Source organism: Oryza sativa, chromosome 4 (assembly GCF_034140825.1).
Source record: "Oryza sativa Japonica Group chromosome 4, ASM3414082v1".
Lineage (NCBI taxonomy): Eukaryota > Viridiplantae > Streptophyta > Magnoliopsida > Poales > Poaceae > Oryza > Oryza sativa.
In genome coordinates, this window is record NC_089038.1 from 20598564 (window position 1) to 20611679 (window position 13116).

The following is a 13116-nucleotide window of genomic DNA, read 5'->3' on the forward strand; positions in this document are numbered from 1 at the left end:
GCAATCCATGGCCCATTTCGGACTCCACCAACCAAGAATTAATAGAACTACTCTAATCAACTTCATGCTAGCTGAACGCCAGTGACCTACCAGCCAACATGAGCTGATCATATTAGCTTGGCCAATAACTAGGATGTGATCATTCTGGACTTCTGGTGACAGCAGTACAGCACTTTCTGCAAGGGCCATTCCCAGACTGCAGTGTCCTGCAAGAACCATTCCTGGAGAAACAATGACCTGAACTGCCAGAAATGCTCCCAATTGTAAGGATTCATGGAACTCTGGTTTTCAGAAACTCTGAGCCTCTGAATTCAGCTAGGACAACAATGGAGGTGGTTGGCTGGTCGCATTACATTACTTTGTACAGAATGAAAGGAAGAACAAAAGTGAGTCGACGTAACATCCTTCACCTTCTTTTTCCTAGCCTTGTTTCCATGATATGTTCTTGCTTAAATACGTCAGTTTTACTCGACAGTGACAACGCAACAAACACCCAAGCCAATTAATTAACTGAGAGAAGAGGCGAAAAAAAAAAGAGAGAGAACGAATCACTCTTGAGTTACAAGCAACATGAACGGGTCACGTGAACATTTCACAAATCCATGGCACTGAGATTACAGAGAGGAATTATATGCCTCTAGGGGATAACATTATCTGGCGCCTAGTAGAGTGAATCGACCGTCTTGTTCAGCTCCTCGAGCTTCTTCATACGCATCCTCTCACTTTCGCTCACCAGCTGCGTCGAAATTATAAGTTTTCAGTGACCGATTTGACGATCTGAAGATCAAAGAGATGGTGTGACAAACGTTTATTAATTCTACTCACCTCAATTAGCCTGTTTACAAGCAGTGCCTTCTCCTTGTTCTTCTCGTTGTACGCCTCCAGGATTTCTTTGTATTCCTTCTCCTTTATAAGTTTTCAATTCAAGACAGACAAATAGTTGTGTCAGCTTATTCAGTCCCTTGGAATTAATTCATCGTATCACGTCGCAAATTGTTTCGACAGGGTATTCCGACTATTATGTTCAAGAAGTTGTACTAAAAAAGTTAGAACCTGTTGAATTGCAAATCAAATCTGTGTCATGCGCTCATGCTATTCATGCCTAAATATGTATTTATGTGCAGTTCTGCACATCAAGTCTGTGCCTTCACCTTCTTGACGCAGGTTTTGCCGAGAGGCTTGAGCTGACGGTTCACCACGTCGATCCTCTTCCTGATCACCTCCACCTCCTTCCTGGTTGGATCCGCCATCCCTTCCAGTTCCTATCAAAGAACAAACAATTCAGCCACACGCATCATTTGCAGCTGATTTTTTTTCTCTATTCATATTTAAAATTTGGGTAATTTTACCATTCTTAAGAAGGTATCTAGAGGTACCAAATTTTTCTCTAGGTACTCAGTATCTCAAGGTACTAAAAAAAATTTTTTAGTATAAAATTTTGATACCTTTAGATACTTTCTTAAGAACCGTAAAATTTCTCTTAAAATTTTCTTGCATCTTTTCTGAGCTAGCTGATCATTTGGTGTGCCTTTAAGCATCATCAACTTGTATGCAGTACGTGTCCTATATCACACGATCTCTGTTACAAGTACAGATAAAAAAGAATTGTTCCTTTTTAGGGTCCTGAAACAGCAATTGCTACTTCCGTGCTGTTTCTGCAGTTCTTTCAGACGAAATCAAGCTGAAATATCATAAATTATAAACCTAACTAACAGCTCTTAGGACATATATGAATTGTATTTTGAAAACGTGACATGAATAAGCTGCAGACATTCCAAGTCGGAAAGTGACCTGTCGGATGAAGGCAAGGCGCTTGGACTCCTCCTCGACGCGGCCGAGCTGCGCGAACACCTTCTCCCTCACCTCCATCTTCTTCCTCTCGATCTGCTCCTCCTTGGCCTTGAACACCGACAGCGCCGACCTCGACGACGCCTCGCCGGCCTCCTCCTCCCCGCCGCCGCCGCCGCCGCCCAGCGACGACGGGTGCTTCACCCGCAGCACCATCTGCATCGGCTGATCCACCTCCCCCTGCATATCCAACTACCCAATACTGCAATACACCCTCTGATCTGTACTGCAGTAGTCTACACTGGTGGATATTCTTTCTTTCTCCTCTTCCTCGCTTCCCGCCATTTATACCCCCCGCCACGATCCTGTCCCTCTCTGCCCCCCGTCCCGGCTTCCCGCCGCGGATGCTGCATGTCTAAGCAACGGGACGGGATGGACCGACGTAACATGGCTCCTGCCAATCCAACCTGCGGGTGTATCGCACAAGCAAGAGCTACTCCATCGAGAAAAGAATTGAAGAAAAAAATGGCGGAATCATTTCATTCATTTGTCTGCGACGACGGATGAGGAGTCGCTTCTGTCAGAAAAACCTGGCGATGTTAGGTTAGGTGAGACGAGAGCTAGCCTCGCGCGAGAGCTGTCATTGGCAGTGCAGTGCAGTGGAGGGGAAGGGATCCCGATCGAGTCGGGTGAGCCGGCGGCTGTCGCCGGTTGGTGCGCGCGGCCGTCTCCCTCCTCACGCCATTTTTTTTTCCTAAAAGAACTTTTTCGATCGAGTGGGCTAGCTTTCGCGCTCGATTCGTCCCGCGGCTTAGATTTTTCCCGTCTCGTCGCATTGCAAGAGTAGGCGATAGCCGATAGCTTAGCTTACTGCTTTTTTTAATTAGGGGGAGGTAGTGAGGGGGACACGGCGCCGGCGAGGCGAGGCGAGGCGAGGCTTGGAAGACACAAGCTGCGCCGGCCGCGGCGTCGCCGTCAGTTCGCCGTGGAAAGTGGGAAAATGTGGGCGACGACGCGTGCAGGCTTCGGCGGCGACGGGGAGATGTGAGGTGGCCGGTCCGATCGGTGGATGCCGAGAGATGCAGCCGAGCTGAGGCAGAGCAGTAACGAACTGTTGCTCTGCACAGCGAGAGAAGCACGGTTACACGAACACAGTGGGGGGTTTTTTTCGCTGTCATTTTCGAGATCGGATCACAAATGGTACGGACACTTGTGTAAGGACAAAAAGGGATGCACGCGAGAGCATCTCGCTTTGTGCGACTGCAAATCTAATGCATGATCACTAGATGATCCATGGTTGTTAGCTTTGGCTGAAACAATGAGGATGTTAGGGCTCCTTTGAATCAAATGGAAAACGGAGGAATAGAAAAAACATAGGATTGGGATAGGAAATGTAAGTGTAAGAGAATTGGAAAATACAGAAAAACACAGGAATAGCCGTTTGATTAGATCACATGAAAAACACAGAAGTCGGATGAGAGAGATAAACTCAAAAGAATTTTTCCAAGAGGTTGAACCTCTTGCTAACTTTCCTCTAAAATCTTAATAGGATTACCTATTCCATAAGAATTTTAAAAGATATGATAGGATTCAATCATTTGTTTTAAAGGTTACCATAAGAATATTTTCCATAAGATTAAAATCCTCTAAATTTCCTACACTTTTCCTACTTTTCCTACAAATCAAAGGGACCATTACTAGTTCTGATTTGATCCTTCTATTTAGCAAAGCTCTTTGTTGCGATAGTTTCAGAATCACCGATACCGATGTCATCTTTCATAAAAAGACAACTGAAGCGGCAGAAGGAAGTCGGTGGCATCAAATGCAACCAAAAACAGAACAGATTCAAAGGGGTCATCCAGGCCCAGGAGACAGAGTTTGCAGAAGACCACTACTACTAAAAATTTGAAAGCCTTAAAAATACGAACAGCACAATAGATCAATTTGGGCTAAGGTTCAACCGTTTGCTGAAATAAGTTGTCCAATAACGGAGAATCACTATATAAAGCTTATACAGAACATAGTAACTGTAAGCACTGCGGTTCCAGCTGATATATATCCTGTTTTCTAACAAGCGAAGAGGGTCGTCTGAATCAAATCAGCAACATCATAACTGGTGGCTCTCTTCACTCTCCTGGGGCAGAGACACCTTGCTTCAGTTTTTCCCTCTTCATCTTCTTCTTCGAGACTGGCTTCTTTTTGCGAGGAGGAAGCGTCTTCTGAGCGTACACATAGAGAGCGTAGTTCCCGACAAAGAAAAGCAGCAGGAAGGTCGCGACCACAATCAGGACTATCATTCCAGGGTTCAGTCCCTTGTTGACCTCCTCAATGACTACATTGTTCTGAAGACCAGAAAACAAATCTATCAAGCACTATGCATGACAAAAGGGCACTGCAATTTAAATGTATGTGACTTCTTTATCGAAAAAATACTATGAGGCTTGCAGGGTTAGAAGAAGTTAACCCTTCCATAGGAGTATATGTTACAAGTTACTAGACACATAGAGCCAGAGCAGAGATATCTGTGGACATGGATGAGTCTGCACATATTGCCATGTATAGATCTCCATACACAGATAATTCGAAAGCTAGATAACAATTATTTGTACTGTATAGTCACCCACATCTGTAGTTCTGTACAGTTTGATCACAGCACAAAATAAAGCTTATTACTAAGGATTGCATGTTTTCAACACTAGCAACTAGCCCATCCAAGAGTGGCCAAAACTAAATGGAACATGATAGATAAAGTGAAGTGGTCTGCCTAGAATTACCATTTGCATAAGATACACAGGATGGCTATTAAACATATGCAGTAGACATATACAAGGTTGGTAGTAATCACATACAAGGTTGAACAGAGGGAAATGGGATGGCAGTGCATAACTGCATATATATATTCATTGAAAACAGCAGCAATCTATGTCAACATTCAATTTCAGCATATTTACAGGATAAAAAATATTCAAAATAGTGAACAAACAATGTGGACTTGATAACTGAACAAAAAATGAACTATTGGAATTTGGAAAGCGCAAAGTTCGCGATATAACTTGATTCAAAAATTAATTTAAGTTTAAGAAACTAAAAGATCAAGTGTACATCATGGACATCATGGTAAGTAATACTCCCTAATGAATGGCCACCGAATGTATGACCATGCAAAGACTACTGCAATAATCCGACAGATCTAACCCTACCCATAAAAAAAGCAACAAGTGCGTGAATCCATTGGCACTACCATATCAACGGAACAAAAGAAGTATAAGAAGCCCGTAAGTTCCTTACCGCAGAGTCCGCGAACTGATCCGCCATGGCTGACCGGGACCAAACACCTGCAACTCTGGATCCAACGATGGATCAAACTCTGGCGAAAAAAGAAAAAGAAAAAGAGGAGCAATTCTTAATCGAGAAGGGGTTGTATCAATCTCCACCAAACCTCAATCCCTACCTCTCCTTTTTTAGATATTTTATTTAGCCTACGGCAGCTGCTGCACTATTCCGCTGTTCGTGGCCGATCGATCGTCGGGTCTCGCCCTCCCGCTTACGGGATTCGGTTAAGGAGTTCGATGATCTGATAGGATTGGAAGGTGCGAGTGAGGAATACTACTGAAATTTTTGGGGGAGTTCTGAGAGACGGCAGGACGAGGATTCGAGCGAGGAGGAGGGGATCGAAGGGGAAGACAACAATATATTTGGGCAGATGACCCCACCCAGCAGATGGTCACACGGTGCATGTGTCAAAATGGGACAAAATAAACATGTCATCGCCACCTGCTGGATAGGATAAGGATATCCTTACAAAGACATAGTAAGTACAATCCTATTATTTTCTTTTATTCGAATCACTTATTATTAAATAAAAATTTATTTGTGTGTAAAATTTTTACATGGTGTCCTTAGCCACTCAAAAGCAAATGACCTAAAATAAACTACGGTGAAAAACCAAAAAATCAAATTCAAAATTAAGTTCTAGTAAAATAACTCTCTAACAGCCTCTCCAAATAACTCTCTAAGCTAAATTTTAGCCATTCCAGTGAAATTTCCCTCCAACAGCCTCTCTAACAGGATGGCTAAGTCATATGGCTGGCCAAAACCCTCCCCACACTAGCCAAATTTGACCAGCCAAAAATCACTGGCCAACTGTGGACCCCACGCGTATTCTCCTCCTATCTCGTTGCCGGCCATAGTCCACAGCGCCGACGTCGTCGCATGCAACCGCCGTCGCCCGCCGCGGCCTCCGCCGCCGTCCGCACCGTCGCCGGCAGCGGCCTCCGCCGCCATCCATGCCGTCGCCGCCCGCGACCTCCGCCGTCATCCGTGCCGTCGCCGGCTGCGACCGCCGCCGTCGTCCACCGCAACCGCCGCTGCCGACCCCACGCACAAGCTGGAGCATGAGCAGAGCTGCAGAGGCACAAGCTGGAGCACGAGCAGAGCTGCAGAGGATTGGAGAAAGGGGAGGAAAAAGAAAGAGGAGGAGAATGAAAGGTGGGCCCATTGATTAATAGAGAGAGTCTGTTGGAATAGAAGACAAATTTGACTCTCTAAATTTTTGTTAGGCTGGCCAAATTGGTATTTGGAGAGTCAAAAATGGCCACTCTGTTGAAGATGCTCTTAGGGTGTGTTCAGCACCCCTTTTTCCCAGCCTATTTCTCTCGTTTTTCGCGCGCACGTTTTTCAAATTATTAAATGGTGTATTTTTTGCAAAAAGTTTTTATACAAAAGTTGCTTAAAAAATCATATTAATCTATTTTGGAAAAAAGATTAGTAAATACTTAATTACTCACGTGCTAATGAACTGCTCCGTTTTTCGTGTTACTGTTCCGGGTTGGGAACCAGTGTATACGAAGACACCCTAAGAGGGGCCAAAAAAAAGAAAAACTATAGTAAGAGGGACATTTTAACAATCTCATAGAGTATGACTTGTGGGCTCACATTTGTCAATAATATGTGGGTCTAATAACAAAATCGTTAAATGTAACACGTGAAAGTGGCAAATAGTAAATATGTGATAGTAAAAGGGCAGCAGAGCAGGCCCATTATCATATATGAAACCTTCTCATTATCATATATGAAGTAGATTTATCATATACTCCCTCCGTCCCTAAATATAAGGGATTGTGGGTGAATGTAACATATCCTAGGCTATGAATCTAGATAAAGGGTATGTCCAGATTCATACTCTTAGGATACATCATATCTATTTATAATCCCTCATATTTTAGGGCGGAGAGAGTAATAAATTAGTAGTAGTTGGCACTATGCATAAGAATTAAAGCAACAAGTGAATCTATTAGCACTATCATAAGTATAGGTTTTTCACTCTTGGAAATACATTTTCTCTATTTTAAAATGAACTAATTTCTATATCTAAATTTTTAGGCAAGGGTTGGTTTATTTTGGTACGAAAGATTGCTATCATGTTTGGTTGCTTGATGCAGAGCTGTGCGGCAGCAATGGTTGCTTGAAGCAGTTGGCTGCGACGCAGCCAATCCACCAAACAGCCGAACAAGGCCTACGATAATATACATATGCCAGAAACCGTCGTTGTATCATAATGTTGCATCACATCATTTTGTTTGGCTGTATGTATCATACTCTCTCCGTTAAAAAAAAATTAACCTAGGATATTTTGAGTTTTCTTGGGACGGAGTTCATAACTGTATATTGTATATTTTGATGGTTATATATTGTGAATTGGACGTCATAGTTGCGCAGAGGATCAAGCTGGTGTGGATACATGAGATGGTCAAGACTAGTGACAGTAGCCGAGCCAAAACAGATCAAAGCATCATCAAGGATCCAAGGGCAACCGGGACCCTGGAGCATGAAATCTGTCTTTGTGGGTTTGCTGATAGGCGTGCAGCTCTCTTTTTTTTCCGCGAAAGTACGAAAGTACAGCTATTACAATCAACATAAGCGCATGGATTATGTGCACACGTTTCTTTTGAAATGAAGATTTAATCAATTTGCCATTTATTAGGAATAGTTAGCAATATAACTGAAAAACGTTCAGATATGTATGGCCTGTTCAGGCTCAATTTAATTTGGGATGACGCAAGCATCATCTTGTGCAACAAACTTGAAAATGCGAAGGAGGGAGCCCAAGCTACTATGGCACGCCGGATGCATGTCAGCACCAAGCCATCAAATACAACAGAAAACAGCATCAAGTTATAAATCATTCAGATTTCAGATTGCAAGATGGCTACGCAGGTTGCAGAAATTTTCAGGCACGATCGCTAGCTAAATCAAAGAGACACGCAGAAACAAAACCAAAAGAAGGGCTCAATTTGCAGTGCTGTTCAACAGATTGCTCAAATAAGGCGTCTAATACAAATGTAAACCACTTAGGACAAAGCTTCTACATAACATAGTTACTGTAAACACTGCCGCTCCAGCTGATAATTCTTATCATGCAAAAGAAGCTCAGGATAAAATCAGTAACATTGGTAAACTGACGAATCTCTTCACTCTCCGGGTGCAGAAACCCCCTGCTTCAGCTTTTCCCTCTTCAGCTTCTTCTTGGAGACTGGCTTCTTCTTCCGAGGAGGAAGCGTCTTCTGAGCATACATGTAGAGCGCATAGTTTCCAACAAAGAAAAGAATCAGGAGAGTTGCAACCACAAGAAGGACTATCGTTCCAGGGTTCAGGCCCTTGTTGACCTCCTCGATGATCATGTTGTTCTGAAGAACAAAAAAATAAACTATCAGAAACCACCCTAAAGATTGAAAATATAATTGCGATTTAGGTAGCTGGAAAAATCAAAATAGTTAACCCTTCAAACTTATATATTACAAGGTTAGTATGAACAAATTAGAGCAGACATGTACACCCTTTTGTACACATGGGAAACCCAAAAGCTGACTTCACAGATCAGCATGTCTAAGCATGTCAACAGAGCATGTCGACAAATTATGTTCAATATGGACTGTTCAGTTCCACTACATATCTGTTACCCTTTATTCATACAGATTTATCACTGCGCAGACGAAGCTTAATTTTAATACATTATTGAGTCTGACATTTCATACATTTACATGTTTTCTACACTAGCAACTAGCCTATAAGTAAGATTCCAAAAACTAGTCCGAGGTCAGCCAAAACGAAATAGAATGTGTGTAAAGGTTTGCCATTCAGAGAAAGATATGACGGTTAACTGATATAAGGATGCATACAGAACAACAAGACACAAGTGTTCAGAACACCTGAAAGTGTTTGAAAGCAAGAACATATACATTTAAAAGAGGCAATCATGCCAACATACAGTTCCAGTGGATTCACAGAACATAAATTATAAAACACTCCAAATGAGAGCACACAATTGTGCTCTTAATTATTTATTGAACGGAACTACACTAATGAAAAGGTAGTCATGAATGCCATGAGGACAAAGTTAAATTAAGCAACGATTAAACGATCATGTATGTATCATAAATAAAATAGCAATTCAGCAGACCGGCAAGAGTAAAATTATCTAGTGATGTCAATTCTTGAAACACGTTATACACAACCAGACACACTAACCTAATCAGGTAGCAATTTAATCATTCAGCTAGGGGATATTTTCCTTTTTGAGTTGGTTCATGTGGCTCAACTTTGGTTTCATATCTAGTCTACCAGCCAATTTGCTTCAGATTAGAGGCTGATGATGATAGGACACAGCTAAAAAAACAAAAAACTGAAGAGGAAACGGAACAACCATAAAATTTACCGAGATGTAACAAAATGTATGACCATGCAAAAACTACAGCGCAAATTCTACAGATCTAACTATCCACGCCAGGGGACTGATCCAACTTGGGACATGGGGGTTCAGTTTTTGGGGGGAACAAACAAACTGTTACTTGTATTAGTTAAGGCTCTGAAATTAAGAGAAGAGCTTCTTCCAGATCTACAAGAGAAGCTAGGGTCAACACAAGCAAATTCCAGACAAAAGCAAATCCGCCGTAAAAACGCGTCGAGATCCGGTCAAACAACCGAAACGTCGAAGGTTTCGCACCCCTAAAACCAAGAGATTAAACAGAAACAGCTCGCAGATCCTTACCGACTGATCCGCCATGGCAGCGACGATACCCGCAGCACCAGACGACACCAGCTGCGGACCTCTGTGGATCGAAAAGAAAATTAGATCAGCGGCTTTAGCCAAAGAAGAATTTCTCGGAGGAAGAAGAGACCCCGTGGAAGTGAGAGATCTCCACAGTGGATTAAGCCCGCCGTCCTCACCTCTCGCTTCTTGGCGCGGATTTCTCACTTCTCTTCCTCCCCCCCTTGGCGACAAGCTCGCGTGATCTGCTCTGTCACCGCTTGCTGCTCATGCTCGTTCGTCCACCCGCCGTGTCCCGCCCGGCTTTATGTATTTGTCTCCGAGCCGAGCCGAGCTTTACCCGATTTCTCGTTTCTCCGTTTATCTGTGGGCCCCACATGGGTGTTTCCTTGGCACATAGAAATGGGACGTGGCTGATTCATGGTCAGGATCTGCCGTCCACCGCTGGATTTGTCACCTCTCTCGGTCAGTATCCGTCTGATCGGTCAACGGTCAACTCTTGTGTGAAGGAACGAGTTGAGGTTTTGGATAGGGTTACTTTTTTTGGATAATGCGTGAGCAGCGTATTTTTCGAATTGGGCAAATAGAAGTGGAGTTTGGATGAGGGCATTATTTTGGCATGAAAAATTTGATTTGTAAGTTCTTCTCGAGAAATATTATACAAATACAAGCGCACGTATACACATGCATGTACTCACTTATATATTTGCGTGCACACTGTACTATAATGCTCGATATGATGTCCCTAAAAGTGTTGCATTAAATTAGATGATGAAGTGAATGAGAGAAGTGAGGAAATGGAAGATGAGTCACTCCTCATGCAAGGAGCAACATTCACACAAACTCGAAGAGAAAAAAAATAAAAGAAAAAGTGGATTAGACAAACAAACAAAAATAAATTCATTAGGGTCAGTAAGATAAAGGTAGTGTAGAGGTGATGTATTGTATATATCACCTCTTATTTTACATGGACAAAAATAGATGTGGTAACTACCTCTTCTATAAAACTTGTTCTAAACACTTTCGAGAATTTAGGCTGGTATATTTTGAGATTGATGAATTTACCACATGTGCTGACAACTTAAGGTTGACGTAGTTTAAAACTTGATTTTGAAAATAAAAATCATCTAAGTCTATTTTTCTATAAGGGCGTATATATAAAAGTTTTATCCATTAATTCATTTTTTCTAATAAGCCGTGTGACTTATAATCAATATTAGGACAACCATTTTGTGAATGAAAATTAAAGGAGGGCTAAAATAAAATAAGGGTGGAAGGAATGAATGGCTAAGATTAAAACTTACATGTGGGAAATGGTAGTATATATTTTCCTAATGCCATTAGCCAAACATACTATGCGGGCTCCTGTCATAAGTATTTAATGTTTAAGAGTAAAACTGAGTCAATTTTTTATTGCCATAATTGTGATATCAGTGTAATTTTATAGAATCTATTACAGACTTACAAGTTAATAAGCTTATGATGTTATGATAATATTCCACTATTTTTAAAGGCAAATTTATGCATATAACTTTTTTAGAAGCTAATTACTTGAAATTTATTTACGATAGTCAAGGTTTTAGAATTATGAACAAATCTTATTTTAAGTATCAAATATTTATCACCAGAGGGAGTAACTTTTGCTAAGAAGATGGTTAAAAGCGAAAGTCTAACAGGTGGAACAAACCAATGTAGTAGTAGTAGCCCAAATCGTGTAGGTTTTTGTTAATAATGGAAAATTCATTCCAGCCTTTATTTCAAAGAAACTAGTTAAACTACAGCCAAATCGCTTAGGTACCCAGTAAGGATTCAATCCAAAGGGCGAAACTGCTCTTCAAATTCATCAAAGCAAAGATCGATGTAATGTCACACCGTCAACTGTTAAAATAGGTGTCAAATATACTAGTCCTATTTGGTTACAGTTGGACTTGGAGTTGTAATAGGTGTTAGGGGGTGGAGTTAGAGTCGGACTCTGTAACCCGTCATTTCTCTTAAATAGAGAGGGGGCACCACAATGTAATCATGGCGACTACAACGTAGCGTAGACACGCAGGGAGATGATGGCGGCGTGGCCATGGACTCGTAGCGGCTAGGAGCTATATTGGTTGGGGAGGAGCGCCCATAATCAGAGCCCCGGGGATGTAGGCTTCGGCTGAACCTCGTTAACAAATATCGTGTGTTTTTGTGTCGTCATCTGGCATGTCTTGGGTGATCAATGATTGAAGCGATCGAGAAGGTTAGTCGTCGTTCCGCTATATCGACTAACTTTTATAACAAGTGGTATCAGAGCATAAGGTTTCAGCATTGGATCAAGAAGACATGTGGAGGAGGAAACACGAGGTGGGGATCGCGCATCGACAGGAGATCGTCAGCCGTGGCGATGAGATCGATGGCGACAACGAGGATGTTGCGGAGGCGGCGACCTCGCTCGCGATCAGACCGGCGATGGCGGAACGTGACCGGAAGACGGGGCCGGGCGTGGCCGAAGGCGACCGGAGAGATTGGAGGGGTAGCGCCATGGACGGCGCACCCGACGCACGCGGTGAATGTGGATCCGCGGCGGCAGGGAGGCTACTGACGGAAGGGCGAAGCCAGCGAGCCTGGCACGGCGCGGCGGACGTGGAGGGCCGATGACGATGAGGTCGTGGACGGTGAACACGAGGGTTGCGACTGCGGTGCGTACGGTGTACGGACAGCGCGTATGGTACGTGCTATACACGCACAAGACGCGCATCTGGTGAACAAGAAGTGCAGCACACAAAGAGTCCAATGGAGCTACGGGCAGCATGCACTAATTTAATTAGTGTTTGCATGGTGTAATTATATGTAAAATCATACGACAGGGCTTGATGCATGTACGTGCATGCGGGGCTGCAGTTAATTGCATGCAATAGCATAACAAATATGCATGCAAGCCGGTCATGCATGAGGAGAGCATGTGGCAGGACATCCATGGATCTCAACGTGGAGTCGTGTGCGTCAGAAGGCCAGAGAAATCCTATTCGAGCAAGAAGTGGTGTGTGCAAATTTGGTGGTGGCACGTGACGCTAAATGAGATATATTGGAGCCGATTCTTATTGGAGCTTGACACGGGCCCGACTTGGACTAGGCAGCATTCTATGGGAAGGATTCATCGAGTTTGTCCAGGACTCAGGTTCCTGTCCGACTCGGTGACTAATGACGCTCTTTAAAAGAAGGCGTCAGGACAGGATTGGCTAAGTAACTCACAACAGCGTAGGCACACAGAGGTTTGACACATCGTTTGGTGGACTATTTGGCAG

General features: G+C 43.0%; 3 protein-coding genes across 4 annotated transcripts; all 3 read right to left on the reverse strand.

The window, feature by feature from the left end:
- Positions 1–266: 266 nt before the first annotated feature.
- On the reverse strand, positions 267–2109 carry LOC4335760 (uncharacterized). The gene is made up of 4 exons (NM_001419324.1): positions 1792–2109; positions 1152–1262; positions 826–906; positions 267–736 (listed from the first exon to the last, which is right to left on the reverse strand). The coding sequence occupies exons 1-4, from the start codon at positions 2032–2034 to the stop codon at positions 662–664; spliced, it is 510 nt and encodes a 169-aa protein (NP_001406253.1). The 5' UTR covers positions 2035–2109; the 3' UTR covers positions 267–661.
- A 1482-nt stretch (positions 2110–3591) lies between these two features.
- Positions 3592–5502, reverse strand: LOC4335761 (DNA-binding protein S1FA2-like). Of its 2 annotated transcripts, none has more exons than NM_001419322.1 (3): positions 5240–5502; positions 5077–5131; positions 3592–4130 (listed from the first exon to the last, which is right to left on the reverse strand). In NM_001419322.1, exons 2-3 carry the CDS (start codon positions 5101–5103, stop codon positions 3915–3917), a joined length of 243 nt encoding a protein of 80 aa, NP_001406251.1. In that variant the 5' UTR covers positions 5104–5131; positions 5240–5502; the 3' UTR covers positions 3592–3914. The 2 variants fall into 2 exon arrangements, with proteins under 2 accessions (NP_001406251.1, NP_001406252.1); NM_001419323.1 differs by having other exon boundaries at positions 5077–5155.
- Positions 5503–7898: 2396 nt separating this feature from the next.
- On the reverse strand, positions 7899–10210 carry LOC4335762 (DNA-binding protein S1FA1-like). Its single transcript, NM_001419326.1, has 3 exons — positions 10015–10210; positions 9836–9896; positions 7899–8474 (listed from the first exon to the last, which is right to left on the reverse strand). The coding sequence occupies exons 2-3, from the start codon at positions 9848–9850 to the stop codon at positions 8259–8261; spliced, it is 231 nt and encodes a 76-aa protein (NP_001406255.1). The 5' UTR covers positions 9851–9896; positions 10015–10210; the 3' UTR covers positions 7899–8258.
- Between the last annotated feature and the right edge of the window lie 2906 nt (positions 10211–13116).